We start from the raw sequence: 14121 nt of genomic DNA on the forward strand, positions 1-14121 counted from the left end.
CACACACACACACACAGAGAGAGAGAGAGAGAGAGAGAGAGAGAGAGAGAGAGAGAGAGAGAGAGAGAGAGTAAGAAATAGAGACTCAAGGAGATTCAAACTGGGTTTGAGAAGGAGAGAAATAGTTCCATATTCTTAAGACACGTTTCACTTAAAGTGATGTTTCTTATGCCGTATTGTGATATCTGTGTCCCTCTTCCTCAGAACATGCAGATGGCTTGTGTCATCGTCTCACCAATGTCTGCCCAACCAGCAAGCCTCAAACACAAGGTCTGGCAAAGGATGCTTGGGAAATCCCCCGGGAGTCGCTGCGGTTAGAGGTGAAGCTTGGGCAAGGCTGTTTTGGAGAAGTGTGGATGGGTAAGGATTTCTAGCAGGTACCTGAGCCACAAAGTTCGCCTTCTAGCCCGATGGGCATATTTCAGGCCATGTCTTTCAGCAAGGGGAAATTAGGCAAGGCCCCCGGCTGCACAATCTGTAGGAGGCATGGTACTAGCTTAAGTGTTCATTAGTGAAAAGGATGCCTTTGTTAATCTACTTATATTTCTACTCCAGGGACCTGGAATGGCACCACCAGGGTGGCAATAAAGACTCTGAAACCTGGGACAATGTCTCCGGAGGCATTTCTGCAGGAGGCACAGGTCATGAAGAAGCTGCGCCATGAGAAGCTGGTGCAGCTCTATGCTGTGGTTTCAGAGGAACCCATTTATATTGTAACAGAATACATGTGTAAAGGTGAGCAATGTATTAAGGGCAGTGTACCAGATGTCTTGTTTGGATGTTCTCCCCCTCAGACTGAAAGGGCAAAATTAAATGGGCTAGGAATCTAATGTTGGGAGCAGAAACATTTTACCCAGTCATTCAGAACAGGCAGCATTTGGAAAATGAGCTTGTCAATTAGGCACCATCTAAGCACCAATTCACATAACCCAGGCATGGCCAAATGTGGCCCTCCAGATGTTTTGGGACTACAACTCCCATCATCCCTAGCTACCGGTAACAGGACCAGTGGTCAAGGGTGATGGGAATTGTAGTCCCAAAACATCTGGAGAGCCACATTTGGCCATGCCTGACATAGCCAAAAGGATGTGTTACAGATGTGGGCTGAATGGATTTACGCGGTTGTTTGTGTGGTTTTATTGTATCTGTGTGGGGTTTATTACCTGTTTGTTTGTAAATTGCTTTGGGTTGCTCTAGGCAAGATAAAAGTGACTTTAACCAATTTAATAAATAAGAATAAGCACTGAAGAGGCCTTGTGATTGTTTGGCAAACAATTCAACCCTTGCTTCCCATGTTGCTGCAACATTTGGGGAGTGTAAATTACAGTTCAATCAAGATGTGAGGAAAAACTAATGAAGGGTTTTTGTTAAGGCTTAAATTCTTTCTACACTCTTTAAAAAACAGCTCGTTGGCTCAGTTAAATTGTATTGTTTGCTCTGTGAGATTAAAACAGCTGCAAATTCTGCAGAGGGAAAACATCTGCAAAAGTTTAGGGTTTACTCCAACTTCAATTACTGACAAGTGTATGTTCTGCTCTAGGAAGCCTCCTGGATTTCTTGAAAGGGGAGATGGGCAAGTACTTGAGGCTGCCCCAACTGGTAGATATGGCAGCTCAGGTGAGTCTAGCATGCTTTAAGAGCCAATCTACATATGCTGTAGGCTTGTAGGATGCTGCTTTTCCAGATCTGTATGACTCTAGGCCACTGTTGGAAGATTGCCTATTTCACATGTTTGCCTATAATAGTATCTCCCTGCATACAAATATTTAGCATGACAACTAGCTGTTGTAAAATCTGTCTCCCTGACATGCTGCTTTTCTGTTGGTGGGGGGTGTTACTGGCGAAGCATTTTCCAGTGCCCTTTGGTTTCCTTCAAATCTATATAAGATCTCTGACCATGTCTTGCTCCCTTTTTGGCATTCGAGCCTCTTCCCATATCTCATTTTCTGTGTGCGCCAGCTGAGACAGAGTGCTGATGAACATCTGTTTCTTTCTTTTTCTTTTTAAACATAATCTTTATTAAATTTACCGAATAAACACTGGTACAAATCAATAAATTTTGTCAACATTTCCAGTTGTTTTCTTATAGTGTATATGATATCAATTATATTTCACAGCCTAAAAAATGGTAGACAAAATAAATCACATATCTTGAAATAAACCTATGAAGAGATTTTTTTAAAAAAAGAGGGGAGAGGAAAAAAGAAAAGAAAAAAAAGAAAAGAAAAAAGCAAAAAAGAAATGTGTGTGTGTGTGTGTGTGTGTATCAATTCCAATCATATTTCTAATATTATGGTTCTGCAACTTCCCTTCTTCTTCTTCTGTTTCTAACAGTCTTCCCTTTTTTTGGTGTTGTATCTTTCATTATCCATATACAATTTTTATTTCTTATTTTATAAATATGCCTAGGTGAAATATTTACAATATTTTAACATATATTTTCTTAAAGACCTTACGACACTTGGCATTGCTTTGGTCATACATCTTAATTGTTCTTGTTCCTCAAACTGACTATTAAGGGTTTGTGGTGCGGTTTTTGTCGATGAACATCTGTTTCAGTCAATGCAACATTAGCAGCTATGCAAGATAGGCAGCCCACCTGATATTGGCTGACAAATACCTCCTTTTTCATAGGTTTAGCTTCATTCAGTCCCTTTACTTTTCAAGAGAACTGTAGGTTCATTTGACTCCAAGTTCATTGCTTTTGCTGGTTGGTTTGATATTTAACACACACACACACACACACACACACACACACACACACACACACACACACGGCTTTACTACATTAGTCTATATCTTCAATAGTTACCTGATTCCTGGTAACCCTGGGCTGACTAGATGGCTGAATAGAGCTGGCTGATTTGACTAATGCTTTATGGGTAAGCTCTGATAGATCATAATAATCATTAAAGCAAATTTGTATATTTTTTACTACATTTATATCCCACCTGAACTTCAAGGACCTCAAACTGGTGTACATAGTTTCCCCTCTCCCTGTTTTATCCTCAGAACAACCCTGTGAGGCAGGTTAGGCTGAGAGACAGTGACTGGCCCAGGGTCACCCAGCGAGCTTCATAGCTGAGTGCGGATTTGAACCCTGGTGTCCCAGGTCCTAGTCCTTAACTCAGAGCTTTCCAAACTTTTCAAGCTGGTGACACTTTTTGGACACGCATCCTTTCACAACACAGTAACTCAGTTTTGCATCATTTTGTGGTAACCCTAACCTACACACTGCGGCCGACACACTAATGTGTCACGACACAGTTTAGAAAGCTCTACCTTAACTATTCCACCACACCGGTTTTCTTTTGTGTTTGGGATTGTTCCAGATTGCATCTGGCATGGCTTATGTGGAGAGGATGAACTACGTACACAGAGATCTCCGAGCTGCCAACATCCTTGTGGGGGAAAACCTGGTGTGCAAGGTAGCTGACTTTGGACTGGCCCGGCTGATTGAGGACAATGAATACACGGCAAGGCAAGGTATGAGCTGCACTTTCCACTTGGAAGAAATAAGCAGCTGCAAACTAGTTAGTGCTTCAGAGCTGGAAGAAGTCTGGGTAGCAATGCAGAGTAAAAGCCCCGCGGCCCCAAAGCAGGAAGCATTAGCAAGACAACGTGAAAAGGGAGCCTTCATGCCAACATGACAAATTGCTGAGTACATTTCTATGATTCTATGCCCTGGATTCCTACACTTTTGCTATTGCCGGTGAATGATGCAGAAGTAGTGGTAGACTTGGTTGTCAACATCCTTCATTTCTTCCTTTTGTTGTGTGCTGAATAATATATGTTGTTGTTGTTGTTGTTTACAATATGCTTGTCTGTCTTGTTCAGGTGCTAAATTCCCCATTAAGTGGACTGCCCCAGAAGCTGCTCTCTATGGCCGGTTCACCATCAAGTCAGATGTATGGTCCTTTGGAATACTGCTGACTGAACTGGCCACAAAGGGCCGAGTACCATATCCAGGTAAGTGGTTTTTTTCCCCCTACACATCTTTCTACAGGTGTTCAAAGGGGCCACAAGACCAGCTGTAGCAAACTCCTCACTCACTTGGAAAGGGACAAGGATCTCCAAGGCAGAAGAATACTATCTCCTACAGTGCTAATAAAGAGCAGGCAGGCTTTATCTCTGATAAGAGTGAAAGGCAGCAATTTACCCACCCACACCTCCAGCACTCTGTGGAAATGTACAGTATATCTGATCTTTGTGGTGTGTTGCTTAGCTCCAAAACTAGAGATAAAAAAAATAATCCCTCTGCCTGTTCTTTACAGAGGATCTTTAAAGAGGAAGCAGAGCATTTTAATGCTGTTTAGGAGACAAAAGTTGTGAGGTTGCATCCTGTGGTTTGGTAGAGTAGATGCAGCCCATGGACTTGTGGGTTCGCCCAACCCCCTTGGTTTATCCTATTCTTTGCAATTTAATATATTTTGTTTGTGTTTTTATTTTTAACTGTTGTACGTCATTGTGAGTGCATGGACGCTAGGCAGGTGGGATAGACCCCCTTGTGGGGGGCCGGACTATATTTTGAAAAAAAAAATGAACGAATTCCTATGCCCTACAAATAACCCAGAGATGCTTTTTAAATAAAAGGACACATTCTACTCATGTAAAAACACCAGGCAGGCCCCACAAATAACCCAGAGCTGCATTTTAAATAAAAGGACACATTCTACTCATGTAAAAACACGCTGATTCCCAAACCATCCATGGGCTGGATTTAGAAGGTGATTGAGCCGCATCCGGCCCCTGGGCCTTAGTTTGGGAATCCTGATATACACCAACAATAAGACCTTTCACAATTATGGGAGACAAAATCAGCAAGTGTCTTATGGAAAATGGATTTCTCCAGAGTTTTAATTCCTCTGTAGAGCTCTGCTTTCCTTTTGAAGCCCCATTCATATATCACTGTTGCAAAATGATAGCCTACCGGGGGGGGGGGACCACTCCCTTTTATTCATGTTTCAGTTCCACATCAGTAATATTATGGATGACCTTATGAGTGGCTCAAATCCCTGAAGTGGTGTACAGCATGAGAAAAATGGCATTGAATACAAGAGAAGTTTGATAAACAATAAAATCGTTTCTACAGACTATAAAAAACATCCGTATGTTACAAACACATTACAGGATTGAGCTATGGGGAAAATCCCTGTGTCCCATACCCAGCTAGTGTCTAGCTCTCTGTTTGCTGGCAGGAGAAGAAGAAAGGTAACAGGCTTTGTGTGAGAGATGGGAAGTTTGTGACCCTCCAGGTGTTACTGGGTTCCCATCATCCCTGGACGTTGTCCTTGCTGGCTGGGGCTGATGGGAGTTAAGAGTCCAGTATCTGGAGGGCCACAGGCTCCCCCTCTCTGCTTGATGCCAGACTTTAGGAACACTACTTAAATCGCTCCACTGTAATGCAAATTGAACTGTACTTGGTAAACAGGAGCGTAAGTTGTTAGCAACACTTCTGTATATTTTGGCTAAACTGTTCTACTGAAGAGCCAGGTTGCATTCTCCTTTTCTGAGAAGTGATAATGTCTGGGATCCAGGAGTGGTATGCATGTATGTTGCACTTACATGCACGTAGTACCAGTACTCACAGTGTTTACTGAAGACCTGTCTGCTTTTGTACCAATAGGTATGGTGAACCGGGAAGTGCTTGATCAAGTAGAGCGAGGCTACCGGATGCCCTGCCCACCAGAATGCCCAGAGTCTCTGCATGATCTGATGTGTCAGTGTTGGAGGAAGGATCCTGAGGAAAGGCCGACCTTTGAGTACCTTCAAGCTTTCTTGGAGGACTATTTCACATCAACAGAGCCTCAGTATCAGCCAGGCGAGAACCTATAGATCTGGGAACAGAATTCAGTGCCAAAGACTCTATGCTGCTCCTACTGCATATGTGCTCAAGCGAGAGACTTTGAGCCATACTTGAAACATGTCTGGAGCACCTGCCAGGGTCTCTTCCTCATTCTGCTGATTTGCTCTTCCTTTTGAGGATGGTACCGGGGGGCCCCTTTGTTAAACAAATGTGGTGCCCTTGGCTGTTATGGGTTACCTAAGGCCTCAATCGGTCATAAATTAGCAGTGTCACGGTTCTACTTTTTGATATGAAGTTGGCTACGGTGCAGAGAAACAGGGTTTCAGAAAAGCCAAGTTCTTCCAGAAGAGAAGAGGCCAAATGAAAACCAGGGATCCTATTCCTGTGGGCCGCCTGCCCTCTGGAGTCTGCCCTCCCTCCAAACCATCCTTCACACCCATCAGCAAGAACATGGCAATCCTGCGTCTGATGGTGATGATGTGGGCTACTTCATGGCTGCATGGCTTCAAAGCACTTGGGTCATCTCTGATTGACTTAGTGGTGATGCTACAGCATTATGCCTTTCCAATTCATATGGCTTCTGTTCTCCTTTATGTCTGAAACCAGCACAATTTCCCCCTTTCCTTGTCCTATCCAACCCCCACTGCGTGGAATTGGATTGACTGCTTCACTCCAGGGGAAAAATGGCAGCCCGCTTATATTTGGAACATGTCACATTTCCATGTACTTATGGTCCTCTTTTTATATGTGTAAATATGTACAATCTGCCACTGTTCTCTTCTGGGCCACTGAGGATGTGTCACTGTCCACCCAGTCTTGTATTGTGTGTGTGTGTGGTGCACTTGCTCTTAGCCATAGAAGAAACAGGACTCAGGGTACTGGGTTTGCAGTATTGTAGGGTTTGGTTCATCTTTGCCTTGGAACAGCGATAGCAAACGTGGTGCCCTCCAGATTTTATTGGACTATGATTCCCATCATCCCTGATCATTGACAGTATTGGTTAGGACTGATGGGAGATGTAGTCCAACAATATTAGGAGGGCACCACATTGGTTACTTGGATGTTGAATTGAATGAACTTCTTGATGAGGTCATACTCTGCAATTGATTAGGGATTTTAATGTTGATGCTTGTGGTAGTGATGACTTTTCAGAGCTGTGTTTGTTCTTGGACTGCAGGCTTGTCTTCCAGCCTAGCCTTTCAAAAACCCTAATAAAGTGAAATTATGAATAGAAATGTCTTAGACTGGCAAGAAGGGATAATACTCTACCTGGGTCGTAAGTCCCCTAAATGCCAGCTGTTAGCCCAGGGAATAAAAGTCTTCCACATGGCATTTTAAGAATTCATCAAGTACACAGTTTCTTCTCTTTTCACATCATTGCATCTTAATCTTAACCATTTCCAAGGCTCCTTGGTCCCTCAGGGCCATAATATTGCTGCTGGGCAAACTTCAGCTGAACAAGTTGCTCTGCAGTGCTGCGTCAGCACAGTGGGTGCACTTCTGGTTCAGACAGGGTAAAGAGGCCTTGCATTGCCCTGCCATCCAAGGGCAGCCCCCTTCTCCCATACAGTATATGAAAAAGTGATACACATGGGGAAGAACAAATCCAACAAAGAAAGTAGCAAAGTACATAGAACTCTGCAAAACTTGATTTTTGTCCCCCCCTCACTAAACCTGCTTCTCAGTGCTATATGATCCCCGGGATGACTCCTTGCTGGAGAGAATTTTAGGTCAGGGGTTTAACCCAGTCCCCTGTTCTAAAACTACTGACAAGTGCTTACAATCTCCACATAGGCCCCTTCTACAGAGCGATCCTTTAAGAAATGCAACTCCCGTTATGCTTCTGATTTGGTTATGACCTAAAACTAGTCCCAATTATTCCTAGGGTACAAATGCCAAATGTCCTTGTTTTGCCTCTTCTATCTTCCTTCCATCTTTTAAAGCCTTATTGGCTGAAGCAGTGGGGGAATAGCTGAACCCTGTGAAGTACTAATGAGCAAACTGCATATTACATTCCACTGCCTGTATTTTTTCCTCTACTAAACTAAAGGCAGTCGCTAGGCTGTGAGTTTCACCAAAGAAGCATTAGGGGGAAGGGCAGCCTAAACTTGTACAGCCATACCTCGGTTTGAGAATGCTCCAGTTTGAGTACTTTCAGTTTAAGTACTCCGCAGACCTGGAAGTGTTTACTTCCGGGTTCCGCGGCGCACACATGCGCAGAAACGATCTGCGTGCTTCACGCACACGCAGAAGCACTCTATCAGTGTTTCGCGCACACACGGAAGAGGCACTCGGATTGAGTACTTTTCGGGGAGTGAATGGCTCCCCGGATCCAATTGAGTACTTAAACCGAAGTACCACTGTACCTTCTGGCTGTCTTTCGATTTAAATTACACCTTCCCCAGCTGATTCAGAGTGGAGGGGAAACTGGGAGGGAAATGGTTAAGCTGGAGTGCATGTGGTGTTCCTCTGCTAAAAACTCACAGCACAATAAACTGCATTCAGTTCAAAAAAGCAAATGTCAGAAGAGAAGAGAAATATGCAACTGCATTCAGTGTATAGTTTGGCCATAAAAGTCCTTAAAAATGGATGTTCAGGCTTCTGCCGGATCACACCCTGTGCAGGCTCTTCCTTGATCACTTGTCCCTTTCCACATATCCTGCAGAGCTTTCCATACTCATATCCATCCTGCTGCACACCAGGAGCTGTTTTTAACAGCAGCTGGCATCTGAGGAGCCGGTTGCAGTTTACATTTCAGCTTGTGCATATGCAACAGAATTCAACTTGGCAATCTTTGCACTGTTGGGGGGGGGGGAGCTTTTAGAATCAACGATCAGTCTGCTTTAAAATCAGCAAGGTGATGCGTCTCTGAATGCATGCCAGAACCATCCCTTTCTTGGGAAAGAGGAAGGAACAGAACAAGATGGAGACTTGGGCACCAGTACCTAGTCCCGTCAGCAGCTGGTGCTGCAGCAACCTTACTCCATGACCTTCACTCACACAGAGGAGCAAAATATATAAAGCTGCAATGGACTTGGCTGGAGCATGCCTGTTACGTTAGCGCTTGTTAGGCCAAGGAATCTGCACCCCAAGGGCAGATGGAGTAATTGTGCATATCACGCTAGGGGAGTCCCGAGATGCACTCCAGGAGCTGGCATGAGAGTTCAGACTTGGAGCCATGTTGATTTGTTAACTAGGGCAATTCTGCAGACAACACACTGCATTCCAGACTCACGGCCTCAAAGGGACTGAAAGGGCGATTTTTCTAAAGTGCCTGTTGTGTGGGTTGTGAGTTGAGGCTGATTAAGTTTTTTTTTTATTTTTAAAAAACCCCCAGTAAGATTGCTTCAGCATCTTAACTTTTTTTAAACCAACAAGATTGCTGCAACATCTTGTCAGAAAATTCTCACTAGTGAAAGGTGGGTCTCCTTGTCATTCAAGGTCAGCTTTCAGCTGTCGCTTCCTCAACAACATGCAGTGTGCTTGTCTATCCAACTAAGTCTTACTTGGAGGAGAGCCACTGAAATTAAGGAACATGAAAGTTTGAACCCAAATAGTTACACTTGCTTCATTTGACACAAGGCAGATAGCTGAATGATTTCCATATTTATGATTTACACTTGTGCTGGAAATCCCAAATCTATATTTTAAAAAAACTAGTCGTCCCTTCCCACCTTTAAAGTCCTATTAAAACCAATTAAACTTGTTTAGCCACAAGTATGACTGACTCTCTCTGGCTTGAGGCCTATGGTTGCCACTAAGTCTCAAGCCTACAGTTCATGAAAGAAGCCCTATTCCTACAGAGAACAGCAGTTTGAGGCAGCTTTTAGCCCATGTTTGGAGTGGAACCTTGCCACCATCACACTGCAGAGCGAGAAAGTGTAATGAACGCCAATTCTGCAGTCTTCTCCAATGTGGCCTGCCACCATCCACAAAACCCTTTCTAAGTGATATGCAAATAGATCAGCCTTCTGTTGCAATGGTTCCTTCTAATGTACAGAAAACCCTTCTGCAGTGCACCACTTTTTATTGGGATAATTTCTTAACAGCTGTAAAATAGCCCATCCCCCTTTGTATATAGCTCTTGAGTCCTCTGAGTTGTTGCTCAGTGGCTTTGGATATTGATTTAAGTGCATGTGACTCTTAAAAGTGATAAGAATGTTTGTTGCAATTGTACTTGGCTGGAATTCATTGTTGTCACTGTACCATCACTTGGTCGTCTTACTTTTTCATGCCTAAAGTTTGGATGGTCTCCAATGTGCCAAAAAACAACAACAACCCCATAACCTCCAAGGGCAGAATTCCCCCCCTCCATTTATCTGATTTTACCTTATTCAGGACCAATTTCTGGAAGGACTGGGTTTCCAAGAACTGCTTCATTCATTCTTTGTTTTGCCATCTCATTTGAGCAGCATGTTTTTGCTGCTGTTATCAGCTCAGTGTTAGACTGGGAAAGGGGTTTTGGAGGGCAAGGTTTTGCTCAGAAAGGTCCAAAGTGGAGATTTGATACCTCTTATCTCATTCAAAGAGAAAGGTCCACAGGTTTTTTTAACAGAGGACCTCTGTCCACCTCAAAGGTAATTTGACTCAACCGGAGATTATTTCTACCAGAGATAGAGCACAGCTGAGAAGGCACCAAAAATGGTATGACAAGATTTTGTGTGCTTCCCAGCCACTCAGTCCTGCACCCTTGCCTGTTGGCAGGAGAAGGGACCTGGAATGGGGCAGAGTTCCCATATTTTGCACAAGCTCCTTTCCCAAAAAGTCCAGATTCAAGTTTTTAATGATGCTGAAGACCAGACCTCAGTATCTTTTTGAGATTACTGAGCCAAATCTCCATCTTATGCCAAGTAAGTGTGTGTACCTCAGAACCACAAAATGCTCAGTCCATCATAGCAATAGTGTTTAAAATTTAGTCATGGGTTCTCTTAGGTGCCAATTGCTTTGTTATATGCCAAAATCCCCACCTCCTGCAGAACTTCTAGTAAAATGCATACTTTTATTGTGTTTGGAACAGGGTCTGCTCTCCTTTTTCCAATGTGTTGTAGGAGGTACGGATAAAGGGCAGCAACTTACCCCCTGCCATTCTGTATCTCTTCTACACTGCTTATTCATAATATGCCTTATGCGTGCTTTTTTCCCATATGTACTCAAAAGACTATATGCTGGGGTTTTTTTTTAAAAAAAAATCATTTTCTCAGATGTATTGAATTCAAATTCTGCTCCTATGAGGACCACTTCAGCAACATACCACATCAAATGAGAAAGGAACTAAGCTGGGAATTCAGGAGACTGTGCCTTCCCAAACCTCAAAACCTTCAGTTCTCTTTCTATTCCTTTGCCAAGTTGAACATTCCCTTGTACCTCCTTCACATCCAGGACTGAGAATGACTTTGCCCCTTCAGTCTGGGGTTTCTTGGGGGGGTATTCCAGTGTGCCAGTGTATACTGAATTCACATCAGAACTTTCCTTTGTTAAAGCATGGTTATTTGGAACACCAATGTGGGCTGACAATTAGCCTGTATGGGAAACAGCCTTTTGTTTCATATTTTATTTTTTGGTGAAATGCTGCTCCCTCTAGTCTTGTTCACTTAATGCTTTCTATACTAGTCCATCCTGAGGTGGCAATCTGTGCCTGGGTTGTACCACTTTTGAATTGAGCAAGGGCTCATATGATTGCAGGGTTTTCCCTGCAATAAAGAAAAATAATCCATCTACAAAACTTCTAAAGTGGGGGGGGGTAAGGCTAAATCCCTTCTGATATTTAATTCCCTGTGCAAGGGGGGAGTTGAACATTTGACCCACCTGCAATTTACAAAGTGCAGCCTAGATGCAAGTTTTCTGCCTCTCAGAACTAGACCTAAAAATCCAGTCTCTTAAATCTGTGATCAAGCCATTTCCTTGCAGCATAATATTACTGTATTTGGGTTTTTTTCTCTAGCACCATTCATTTGTGAGCAGGACTTACATTGGGGTATTCAAATTATGTGACCAGGGTTGTTTACAAGCTGGAACAGTTGTTTTACCGGAGTGGTAGGGTGTGTGGCATCCTTCACTCCAAGGAGATGCCAGATTTGTTTCTGCTCAAGTATGTCAAGTAACCCCTTTTGCTGAGATGGAAGGAAGGAATAACTTTTATTTTTAAATGTCAGCCACCACGGAGAAACAGCTTCTTGACAAATACAAAACAAAACATATACCTAGCTGGGAAATGCTTCAGTGTAGGAGCTAAAACCAGCCTCTGTGTGCGTATGTGTACGTATGTGTGTATATAATATAGATATTAATGTATAAAGAATCCTTTTTTCCAAGTATGTACATTTTTTTATATAAAGAAATCAAGACAAGTAGATCAGTTTAAAATCACAGATTTCTCTTCTGCTTTTGGTATAGCAATAATGATTATGAATACTAATTTAAATGAACAGTGTACTTAATCTTACTTTTCTTCTTTGTCACACACAAATTTTTCAAAGAAAAATGAGTCAAGATTCCCTTGTGTGAACTCCCCCGTCTTCCCCCCGCCCATCATGCATGGCATAGGCGACTTTGGTACACAGGAAGGATGCTTGTATACTGGATTCCATCTTCAGATCAGAGTCTGACCGTTGCAATGAACTCATGAACTGGAGGAAGCATTGAGAGAGCTCCTTGTGTTGGCCTTGTTCTTCCTTATTCACGTCTTTGTTTTTTTAAAAGCCCACAATGTGTGAATCTGTCAGAGGGAGGCTCTGGCACTGGCTGAATGAAGTTTAAACAAGTCCTTACACGGATTTCTTCTGCTAATGTAATTGTGTGTGTGCGTGTGGGGGGGGGAACTGCACACATTTTGTAAAATCTCCAAATAACTATGCAGAGAATGGAACGAACTTTTTCTCTGTGTCTCTTTCTCCCATCCCTTCCTTTTTAGTGTCAGACTACTTAACTCTTTTTTTTTTTTGAAAATAAAATGTTATCAAAAAATAAAATTGCTAAATGTATGGAGATGAAAGTCCTCTTTTAATTCAGCGGCGTATGTCTTTTTTTCTTTCCATTTTTGCAGTTTTGTTAAATACAAGTAAATGGCACACAGGTGTGTGTGTGTGAGAGAGGGAGAATCATAGAATTGTGGAGTTAGAAGAGACCCCATGTGTAATCTAATCCAACCCCCTGCTTTGCAAAGAGAGAAATGACCTGCCGTATCAAATGTCATGCAAGTCCATATTGGCATCATTGGGACGCCATCCCCCACGACGTTTCTGACCACATACAATTTTGTAAAACTCGAAAGAGAATCTGTGTTTTGGGCCAGCTCATCTTGCTGCTTCTACATGCTGAGTGACAATGTTTATAAACCCTTCACAGTGCAATTCTATATGTGTATACTTAAAAGTAGGTTTCACTGAGTTCAGTGGGGTTTACTCCTAGGAAAGTAGGTACAGGAGTGCAGCTCAAACGTAATGGACTTATGTACTTAGTACAAATGCCAAAAACACAAATCATATTGCTTAAAAAAAACGGGATAACTAATTGATCTGCCCTTGCTGTACTTACGATGTAGTACTGCTGTGTGTGTGCATATGTGTGTAATATGCATCATAAGCTCAACAGCTGATCTCAACCTAAACCACTTTTTGCACTTTAAATCTTGAATCTCAGAGCCTTTTAAACCTTGCTGGAAAACTCCTGTGCGCTGAAATGCATAGCTCTCTCCTCCACCCTGGAAATTGAAATGGCAATCCTCTTGGTAGGGCATCAAAACAATCACTTTGTGTCCCTAAGCAGGAAGGTGCTGCTGCTGAAGTGTGGCCTGGTTTACCATCATTGGTGATGGAAGAAGTAACAGGAGGAGAAAAGTCGAAAGGCCCAGGAGAACTGTTGCTACACGTTGATAAAGGGGGGAAAGCTGGTGAGGTTGTGGTGTGCACAGTATAATAGGATGTATTTAGATGAATTCTGCATAAGGTACCAGGAGTCATAGCATTGCTGGTGTTTTACACACTACCTCCCCTGCCCCCAAACAAATTAAAAATCATTATGGGGTTAGGCAGATGTAGCACTACTCACAATGCACCTGTGGTGTGCTTTGGCCTTCACAACTTAATATAAGCATATACACGCACACTTCAACCTGGAAGTCAAACACAGGATCATCTGCTGATATTGCTGCAGGTGGTGGAAGTACAAAAGTGATCTCTCAGATCACTTGCCATGTGCTGAATGCAAAAAGTATGTCCATAACAAGCATGGCACTTTCAGATTTTCTGTGCTTGCATGCACAATTTATATTTCATTAAGAAGCTGCCAAGATAAGCACATTTGCTTCTAGGTAGTGG

At 42.9% G+C, this 14121-nt stretch overlaps 1 protein-coding gene across 2 annotated transcripts in view; it reads left to right on the forward strand.

Annotated features, from left to right (window-relative positions):
* Positions 1-12786, forward strand: part of SRC (SRC proto-oncogene, non-receptor tyrosine kinase) — a 96722-nt gene extending 83936 nt beyond the window's left edge. Inside the window, exons 8-13 of one of the 2 annotated variants that reach the window (XM_035122157.3) lie at positions 205-360; positions 556-735; positions 1541-1617; positions 3333-3486; positions 3838-3969; positions 5627-12786. In XM_035122157.3, coding sequence (XP_034978048.1) covers positions 205-360; positions 556-735; positions 1541-1617; positions 3333-3486; positions 3838-3969; positions 5627-5835 — 908 coding nt within the window. In that variant the 3' untranslated portion in view covers positions 5836-12786. The remainder of the gene's footprint in view (positions 1-204; positions 361-555; positions 736-1540; positions 1618-3332; positions 3487-3837; positions 3970-5626) is intronic. The other variant, XM_060277273.2, reaches the window with a different exon arrangement.
* Positions 12787-14121: the final 1335 nt, after the last annotated feature.

This window comes from Zootoca vivipara, chromosome 7 (genome assembly GCF_965207765.1).
Source record: "Zootoca vivipara chromosome 7, rZooViv2.hap1.1, whole genome shotgun sequence".
Taxonomy (NCBI): Eukaryota; Metazoa; Chordata; class Lepidosauria; order Squamata; family Lacertidae; genus Zootoca; species Zootoca vivipara.